The sequence below is a fragment of the Lampetra planeri genome, chromosome 21 (assembly GCF_965212315.1).
Source record: "Lampetra planeri chromosome 21, kcLamPlan1.2.h2, whole genome shotgun sequence".
In the NCBI taxonomy this organism is placed as follows: Eukaryota; Metazoa; Chordata; class Hyperoartia; order Petromyzontiformes; family Petromyzontidae; genus Lampetra; species Lampetra planeri.
In genome coordinates, this window is record NC_136127.1 from 11,229,759 (window position 1) to 11,239,467 (window position 9,709).

The window sequence follows — 9,709 nt, forward strand, 5'->3', positions numbered from 1 at the left end:
TCCCGTGGGGGGATCGCCGTGCGTGTGTGTGCGCGTGCGTGTGTGTGTGTGCGTGCGCGCTCCCCCGGGGCCGTGTTGGTGGGCGCGGAGTGTTTGTGTCGCCCTGTGCTCTCCCAGCCTGCGCTCCATCTCCCTGGGGCATGTTTACTCTCGGAGTGTTTTTTTTTTCCTTTTATTATTTTCCTTTTATTTTTTGTTGCCTTAAACCCCTGACCACTGACTGTCTGGGTCCGCAAATATGCAAGTGCGTGGTATGCGCCAGATAGTGCTGAATTATAGTTTTTTTTGTGTCCCCTTCCCTTTAGTTCTTTTTAAGTGATTATTTATACACGCTGCACCCATATACATGGTTTTTTTTTACATTTCATTCCAGCGGACGTTTCCTGTGTTGGCGGGTGACACGTGCTCGGGGGTTAGCGGTTGACCCCGTGGGATGGCGGGGAGGGCGCGATGGGAAGGTCGGGGTGCCGACTTGCCGCGGCCGCTACTGCCGCCACCGCCTCTGCTGTCACGTCTGGGCGCCCTCGTGTTTACACTCACGTGATTCAGTACGGCCGCTCGGCCCTTGTCGTGGGCCCGAGCGGCCGGGCGGGGGAGGAGGCGGGGGGGCGGCCACCGTGGCCACACGGCCATCGCCCCTCTCCCAGCGCAGACCGGGCCGCCACCGCCACCGCCGCCGCCGCCACGGCGTGAGATTTCGCAGAGCCGCCCCGCTTCCCCCCCCCCCCGCTCCCTGGCCTCCGTTTGCCGCGCGCGCTCGCTCGCTTAAGAATGCTTTGAATAGATATATCTGTGCGTTGGTGCTGAGGATGCAAGCCGTCGTGCTTAATGATTATGTATGGCCACCGCGGCCCCCGCCGGCACTCCACCGCAGGCCGTGCTTTTTTTATTTATGTGCGTAAATTTTTTTTTCCTTCCTTCCCAACGGCGAGTTTGCGAGCGCGCTCCGCTGGTAGCCGCAGTGAAGAGGACGGCTTCCGTCCGACCGCCGGCTTCGTGTTGCCGCCGCGTCTCACCCCTCCGCGCGCGTGGAAACGTGCTCCACTTGCACTTTGGTGAAAACGTTCCCGATGGTTGTGTCCCCGATTTTGCCGACGACGAACAGGGGTGGATGGGGGGGGGGGGGGCTAATTTATCGCGAAGGTGCGATGCGTTTCGGTCGTTTATTTGAGATGTGAATCTCGCCGTATGCTCAAACTGAGATGTGTGTGCCTTGTCACTACTGGTTGAGGTGGCCAAAAATCTTTTTTTTTTGCTTTTTACCACAATTCTATTGCAATAGTTCTAAAGGCGTCTTGTCACGAGACAAAGTGACCATTCGGAACTCTGGCAGGGTGGTGCGTCAACCTAGGTTAAAAAGAATGGCTTGCGGAAGGATATTTCACGGAACTACTTTTGAGATCCCATCAAGTGACCTCCGTTCCACATAGCAGGGCGCAGCAGCAGTTTCCCATCCGCTCTGCTGTACGAGAGTAGTGTTTGTCAACCAATGTTTCGGTGACAGTCAAACTGATATTTGATTTCTCGGAGCTGGAATTGAGCCAAATTGAGTAAAAGCACAAATGAATGTGGTGGGGCGGAAGGGGAGGGTGGCCTTTTTTTGTGCAGTCATCGGCAATCGGGCAGCACCAAGAAACTTACGCCGTTGTTTCAACTGTCGAGCCGCAAGATGGAATCGAACTGGCGCCAACTTCTTTTGCACCATACATAGCCAACCGCGCTAATCGCACGTGCGGGGGCCAGACAACAAACTAAATTCAAATAGCATTTATAAAGAAATTCGTTTTAAAGCTAGAGATTATTTAAAAGTGCGTAGCTCCCGGTGGCTTCTTAATATCGGAAAGAAGAGTGTTCCAGACGGCCGCAGAAGAGCATCTGAAAGCGCCGCGCGATGCGGTGGTACTGCCCGCGCTCGAACCTTTCCAGTGTGGCAGCATCCCCCGATGGCTCCAACGTGAGTAGCAAGACCCGGTGTGCCATTGCGTGGGTTGTATGTTGGACTTTTATTGTTGAATCATATTTTCTCGGCCAGCTCATATTGGCGGAAAACGCTTACATTGGCTTGCTGCAGGTTCGGCAGTATTTCTGTTTACGAAACAAATAATGTCCTTGTCGGAGATTCGCAAATTGTCTCACTGTGAATACGCCATTGGAGGCTTTTCTTACAGGAAGTTCGGAATGGCGTGCGGAGCAGACGAATGTTTGTACTTGGTGCAAGCACCTAATCGTGAGCGTGCCTGATTACATTTCAGTTTTAGTCGTGTTACGGAGTCTCAAACATGGCAGGGGCAGCGCTGGGTGTACATGCGTACTCGGCGGCGAAAAGATCGGCAACAAACGTTGACATTTTTACGGAGGCGCCAACCGAACTGATTAGTTCCAGAGCGATGAATAAAACCAAAACGCTGGTCGTGCACGTCCGTAATCACGTGGAAACGTGACCTGGCGCGCGCACGCCCAGCGTTTTCTCACTTTTGAACAATTCCACTTTTACACTTGGGGGGGAGGGGGGAAAGCGCCACCTGTGTTATCACGTGCCTTGCTCAATCAAGTTAGCCGCGACGTGGCTTGCCTGCGCGTAAGGTAAGCCTGCGCCGTAAGGCCGGTGTTCATCGTTGCAAGGCCCCGCGGGCCACTGGCGGCGACCCCTGGGCGACCTTTAACGCGCGGCCCCTGTTGTGCGGCCACCGACGATGCACAACGTGTGATGAAAACAACTCCCCCTCATCGTGCTGCTGTCAATGTGTGGCTGCCCTCGTGCACTGATGACGTCTTATCGGCGAAAGTGGCCCGCCTCTGAAACTTGGTGGAGAACACTGGCATGAGGCGAAGGTGGTGGCGACTTGAACCTCTGATGACCTCTTGTGAATTTTAAAATGACGCTGTCGAAAATGAGTTGAATCGCTTGCGATAGGTCTACAGTGGGACCAAAAAAAAACACTGGGCGAGTATTTCACGCCGAATGCAAGTCGTTCAAACTGGACAGCAGTGTACGTTTGATTTTATATATACACACATTAACGTACGTGTGGCGTTTGTGTCTGCGCGTCTGCCGCTAATCATTGGGTCCCTCTCCCGTGGACCACCTGCCAGTGAGCCATCGACGCGACACGTGACGGCCTCTGAGTACACCTAGCCCGGCGCCAGCACCGTGGTGACGTCACGTACGTGTGTACGTGGAACTTCTTTCGCATCGTACGTAGCCAAACCGTGCTAATCGGAGGTGCGATTAGCACGGGTGTCTACGTGCGTGCTCGCATCACGCGTGGGATGCGAAAGCTGACAAGCGCTCGCCCTGGCACGGTGGCGGTGGTGGTGGTGGCGGCCTCTCGGTCCGTCCACGTGGTTGCTCTCCGAGCCGTGCGTTCTCCGGGAGCGCACCGAGCGAGTCTCCTCATCGCCGCTTGTCTCCGGAATGGACGGGATGACCGCCCTGGCCGCCCTGGCTGCCGCTGTTGCCATTCTTTGTGTTGTTGTTGACGCCTTTTGAGCCCGGGGGGAAATTGGGCATTTTGTGCCATAAAGACGACACCGACACCGTACGTACGTGTGATTTAAAATTAACAATAATTACGTGGGCAATTCTTGGGTGGAATGTTGACGATTGGTTTGATGTTGGGGATATTTTCTGACGCTCTCCATGTGTATTTGTGATTTGAACGTGCGTTTGTGGCGTCATGCTTTTACGTGGGGTGCCACATTAGGAGGTTTGATGAAAGTGGCCTCGTTTAGTGAATGAGTCCCGTTAAAGTATTCCTGCTCATGTCATCGTCAAGCCTTTGTCAATCCACTGCTGGATGAACATCCCCCCCCCCCCCCCCCCATGCAGTGTCTGCCACGGTGGTTGATTGACCATACCTCTCCCTGCCGCTGGTCTGCGCGGGATGGTCGAGCGGCGTGCCACGGGCCGCTTTGGATATATCATAAGCTGCTGATGTTAGCCATGACTCGGAATCGAACTGTGACGGAGGGTCGTGTATTACAAACACATTGTGGTTCTTTCATCCTTGTGGGTGCCATGGTGGTGAGATCTTAACTACCTCGCCTGGTATACAACAGGTCGTGGGTCCGATCCCGACCCCTGACGCCTGTATATTTGAAGTTTGCGTGTGTCTCTCCTCGTGATCGCGTGGATTTTTCTCCAGGGTCCGCCGGTTTTTTCCTCCACATTTAGAATCACGCGCTCGGAGTATTTGGCTGCTATACATTTCCACGTGGTAAGCCACTTCGTTGAGCTATCATTTGTGGCCAGGTCACTTCTGAAAAAGAGCTGTATAGCTCAGTGGGCCTTACCTGGCAAGATGATGTTTTAAAAGACAAGTTTGTGCTCTTTGTGAGCTGGCTTCTGCTCCGCTCTAGCGCGTGAACGCGTCGAGGTGCGCGTGTGCCCAGGGCGCGCGTCGCTGCGGGGTCGCTCCGTGCTCGCTTGCTGCTCTACCTCCCCCGGAGCACCTGCAGCTTCGAGTCTCCGTCTCTCCGAGCGATCCGGTCGAGTTAAATAGGCCAGCCGATTGATTGTGAGGCCGCGCTGTTGAAAGGTCGCATTGGCAAACTCCGTGACCCCGTGGGACGGTGAAAGCTTTTGTAGCAAGCGAGGAGAGATGCTGCTTCCACGTGAATTATGCAACCGCTCTCCCGCGTGCGTTTCGTCTTTGGGACAAGGCAGCATCACGCCCGGACTACTCCCCCCCCCCCCCCCCCCGTTGCTGATGTTTAACCACTGCTGCAGGTACTCATTTAAGGCTGAGTCGACCTCGAGGAGACCCCCCCCCCCCCCCCAAACCGCTTGAAATACCACCGATGGTCGCCCCGGCCGGGAATCCAACTCTGGTTACTAAACGGGGTGGGGGTCGTAGTGTAGTGCGCTAATCACTGCGCCACCGCTCCCCCCCCCCCTGCACGAGAAGGGGGGGGGTACATTTTGGAACTTCTCGTCGCACTGGCCGCATGGACCGGGGGGCGAGGGGGTGGGGGCGCGTTGCGAGGAGTTTCGCAAAAGCGCCGCTGTGCAGTCGAAGCGGCCTTGACCCCAAAGCCTCCACGGGGGGGTGGGGGGGGCTACGCGTTGACCCCTTGGCGTGACCTCGTGTGAACCCGCCTTCACGTGTGGTGTGTGGAGGGGAGGGTTTGTGTGTTTGCTTAATTGATCGTTTTTGGGGGAGGGGGTTCCCCCCCCCCCGTGTCATCAAATGTGAAATAAACAAATGAGTTGTTTTCCAACGCGGCTGAGCGTGTTGTGGCTCGACCACGTGTCCGTGCGAATGTTTGGACTAACTCCGGGGGCGGGTGGGTGGGGGTTGTTGGTGAGGGGTGGGTGGATGGTGAGGGGGTGGTGAGGGGGTGGGTGGGTAGATGGTGAGGGGGGGGTGGTGGGGGTTGGTGGTGAGGGGGGGGGGGTGTGGTGGGGGGTTGGTGAGAGGGTGGTGGTGAGTTGGTGACGGTGGGGGTGGGTGGATGGTGGGGGGGGTGGTTGGTGGTGGGGGTGGATGGTGGGGGGTTGGTGGTGGGGGTGGATGGTGGGGGGTTGGTGGTGGGGGTGGATGGTGGGGGGTTGGTGAGAGGGTGGTGGTGGTGGGGGTTGGTGGTGGGGGTGGATGGTGGGGGGTTGGTGAGAGGGTGGTGGTGGTGGGGGTTGGTGAGAGGGTGGTGGTGAGGGGGGTGGTGGTGAGGGGGGGTGGTGGTGGTGGGTTGGTGACGGGGGGAGGTGGGGGTGGGTGGATGGTGGGGGCTGAGGGGGTTGGTGGGGGGGGGTGGATGGTGGGGGGGGGTGGATGGTGGGGGGGGGGTGGATGGTGGGGGGGGTGGATGGTGGGGGGGTGGATGGTGGGGGGGGTGGATGGTGGGGGGGGTGGATGGTGGGGGGGGTGGATGGTGGGGGGGGTGGATGGTGGGGGGGGTGGATGGTGGGGGGGTGGATGGTGGGGGGGGTGGATGGTGGGGGGGGGTGGATGGTGGGGGGGGGTGGATGGTGGGGGGGGGGTGGATGGTGGGGGGGGGTGGATGGTGGGGGGGTTGGTGGTGGGGGGGGTGGATGGTGGGGGGGGGTGAGGGGGTGAGGGGGTTGGTGGGGGGGGGTGAGGGGGTGAGGGGGTTGGTGGTGGGGGTGGATGGTGGGGGGTTGGTGAGAGGGTGGTGGTGGGTGGTGGTGGGGGTGGATGGTGGGGGGTTGGTGAGAGGGTGGTGGTGGGTGGTGGTGGGGGGGGGTGGGGGGGGGGTGAGGGGGTGAGGGGGTTGGTGGTGGGGGTGGATGGTGGGGGGTTGGTGAGAAGGTGGTGGTGGGTGGTGGGGGGGGGGTTGGTGAGAGGGTGGTGGTGAGGGGGTGGTGGTGGGGGGTGGTGGTGGGGGGTGGTGGTGGTGGATGGGGCAGTCGGCAACCAAAATAACAAGAAGAGGCATGGCGAGCACGAGACGGGCGGTCCTTAATAAAAAATTATCACCTTAAATAAATAAATAACGTCACCACGAGGCCGGATCCTTAAAAGATCCGTAGGATGCCGACCCCCCCCCCCCCAATCCCACTCCCCCCCCCGGACTAACTCGGAACGATGACGGCCGTGGACTCTCCTGGGGTTTCGGACTCGGGAGCTCGGGCTGGGCGGTTCGGGATTTGAATCCGGTTCGGGTTTTGAAACCGGTTCGGGATTTGAATCCGGTTCGGGTTTTCAGTCCGGTTCGGGTTTTGAATCCGGTACGAGATTTGAATCCGGTTCGGGTTTTGAAACCGGTTCGGGATTTGAGTCTGGTTCGAGATTTGAATCCGGTTCGGGTTTTGAATCCGGTTCGGGATTTTAATGTGTGTTTTTGTTACCTTTAACCGATTCGAAGTTTGTTCATGGCGGAGGTGATATAGACATGACAGTACTACTACTGTGTTAGGTTTGGGGTTATGGTTTAGGTTGGATGTTTGGGTTACAGATCTGGAATTGGCGTAGGGGGACGGGGGGGGGTGATTGTTTTTTGGTCATGGTTGGTTATTGCACACTTTGTTTGGGTTAATGTTTGCATTTGATTTACCGTTGGTCGTAAGGTTACAGTTTTGGTTAGGCGTTTGATTAGCATTGGGCTGTTAGTTTTGATGTTAGGGTTGCAGATGTATTTGGTATTGCGGTAAGAGTTTCGGTTCGGGTTGATGTTATACATTACAGTGTTCGGATTCGAGTTGGGGGGATTTGTCATTATCATTGGGGTTCAAGATTGTTGCAAGTAAGTTTGGTATTCTGGTTAGAGTTTTGCTTTAGGGTTAGTCGCATGGATATACCGTAGTCTTGAGATCAGAGCTGTTGGTTGTGACTTGGGTTTGCAGGATCGACGGCGATGTGCGACGCGTTGCGACTTGTAATTATTATAATGTGGGCGAGGTTTAGCATTAGTCGGTTTAGCATCGTAGACTCTGGGTGAGAGTTGCGGCGAGGGCTCTGGCAATGCACACAAACCTAGCCGTGGGCTCGCACCTTGGAAGGGCACGGACCCCCCCCCCCCCTCTTGCTCTATGGTTCATCAAAGTTGTCCAGCTTCCTGGCCACGGCGGCTCGCTTCCAGCTAAGCCCTTGATGATGCACGTTTTATATTAAAAGCTGCCGCGTACGAGCCCCAGCCCCTAATTGTTTTCGGACTTTAAAATACTTCTGACATCACGTGACGAGTCCCTTGAATCAGCTGTCATGGGGTTTTCCGGTGGGGGTGGAGGCGCGCGTGTGTTTGTCTATATGGGTGTGTGTGTGTGTACGTGGGGGGGTGTTTGTCTATGGGTGTGTTTGTATATGGGTGTGTGCGGGGTGTGTTTGCCTGTGGGTGTGTTTGTGGGTGTGTGTCTGCCTGTGGGTGTGTGTGTCGGTGTGTGTCTCGAGGGGGGGGGGGTTACTTGTGGATGTGTGCGTGTCTTTGTGGGGAGCGGTAATGTCGTGGTCAGCGCGCTGCGCTACGAACCCGGCGACCCGAGTTAGATTCCCGCTCACGGCCAACACCGGTGACGATTATCTGAAACGGTCCTGGGCCTCCCCTAGGTCGACTCAGCCTCATGAGTACCTGCGCGATGTTACAAACATCACCACGAGGAAGACAAAGGCGGCTCGGGCGTGATGTTGACTACCCTCCCGTCAGTTACGGAAAGTGTACGAATTCTTAAATTCGAAATGTTACGGGTGTACATGTTTATGGGCGTGTGACTGTGTGACTGTGTGTTTGTGCCTGGTGGGTGTGAGTCAGACCTGTTCTCCACCTGAGGACGGCTGCTTGCGTTGTGGCCGAAACGTCGTGAGAATTATTTTATTATGTTTTCTTTTTATTATTTTATTATTTCCATTCTACGTGACGTTACCGTAAGAACCAAGAAGATTAATCCCTGCAGTCACGAAAGCTTTAAATCGAAATTTACGGGTGTACATGTTTATGGGCGGTGTGACTGTGTGACTGTGTGTTTGTGCCTGGTGGGTGTGAGTCAGTTTTATCAGAAATAAATACGAATGTCATCTCTTTATATCAGCGCCTTGGCAACGGCTGTCACCACCAGGGCGGGTGATGGAGAGATTCGACCGGAGCCTCCGGGCGCCGTGAGCAGCCGGAACCAACTCGGATGTGACGCACGGACTTTGAAGTCTGTCGGAGTCTCCCCCCCCCCCACCTCTCCCCCCACCTCTCTCTCCCCCCACCCCTCCCCCCCACCTCTCCCCCCCAACCTCTCCCCCCCCACCTCTCTCTCCCCCTCCACCTCTCTCTCCCCCACCTCTCCCCCCCACCTCTCCCCCCCAACCTCTCCCCCCCCACCTCTCTCTCCCCCTCCACCTCTCCCCCCCCACCTCTCCCCCCCCCACCTCTCCCCCCCACCTCTCCCCCCCCACCTCTCCCCCCCCCAACCTCTCTCTCCCCCACCTCTCTCTCCACCTCTCCCCCCACCTCTGTCTCCCCCCACCTCTCTCTTTTTTTTACGATCAGTGGAAACAAGAAGATGCTCGGTGTATTCGGCACTTTGTTTCGTTCATCATTTCGTAAAAAAAATTGTTTTAAACGGGGCTTTATATAACCCTCGCTCGCTCGCTCTCTCTCTCGTTCTGTCGCTCATTCTCTCGCTCACTCTCTCGTTCTGTACGCCGCCCCCCTCGCAGTCCGACGGCCTCCGACGGGTAGCTCATATCAGCACGCAGAGCTCCCCGTCATCTGCCACCGAGCACACGGCCTCCTCCATCGCCCACTGCTCCATGAAGGCCGGCACGGCATGGGTCAGCCGCGCCACATGGCGGAACTCCAGCCACACACCCTGGGGGCTCCGACCAGAGCGCGGAAGATGCCCAGGCTGCTGGCCGGACGTTTCCCCTCCAGGGCCACCTTCCTCGCCCTGTGCATGGCGAGCTTGGCGTAGCCGACGAGCACGCTGACCAGCCCCTGAAGATGTTGGGATCCGTCGCCCTTTCGGTATCCAAAGATGAGGACCGTCGGGGAGAAAGTGGAGGCTGAACTTTAGGAGGATGTTTCTCAGGACCTTGAACAGCGAGTCCAGGCTCTTGCACTCCACGTATTGGTGCGCCACCGTCTCCAGTTTACCGCAGAACCGGCACTCCCTCCCTCTCTCTTTTTCCCCTCACCTCAGAAGATGCTCGGTGTAGTCGGCACTTTGCTTCATTCATCATTTCGATTTTTTTGTTTTTTTTTCTCAATGCTTTGCTTTATGTGCCCCCCCCCCTTTTTTTAATGAAATATTTCACAAAATATGTCA

General features: G+C 56.7%; 1 protein-coding gene across 2 annotated transcripts in view; it reads left to right on the forward strand.

Annotated features, from left to right (window-relative positions):
• Positions 1 to 5,226, forward strand: part of LOC144724675 (uncharacterized) — a 30,325-nt gene extending 25,099 nt beyond the window's left edge. For both annotated transcript variants that reach the window (XR_013586554.1, XM_078603982.1), the window contains exon 18: positions 374 to 5,226. Coding sequence is in view for 1 of the 2 variants with exons in the window: in XM_078603982.1 (XP_078460108.1) it covers positions 374 to 424 (51 nt within the window). In the remaining variant the exon portion in view is untranslated. The remainder of the gene's footprint in view (positions 1 to 373) is intronic.
• The last annotated feature ends 4,483 nt before the right edge of the window (positions 5,227 to 9,709 follow it).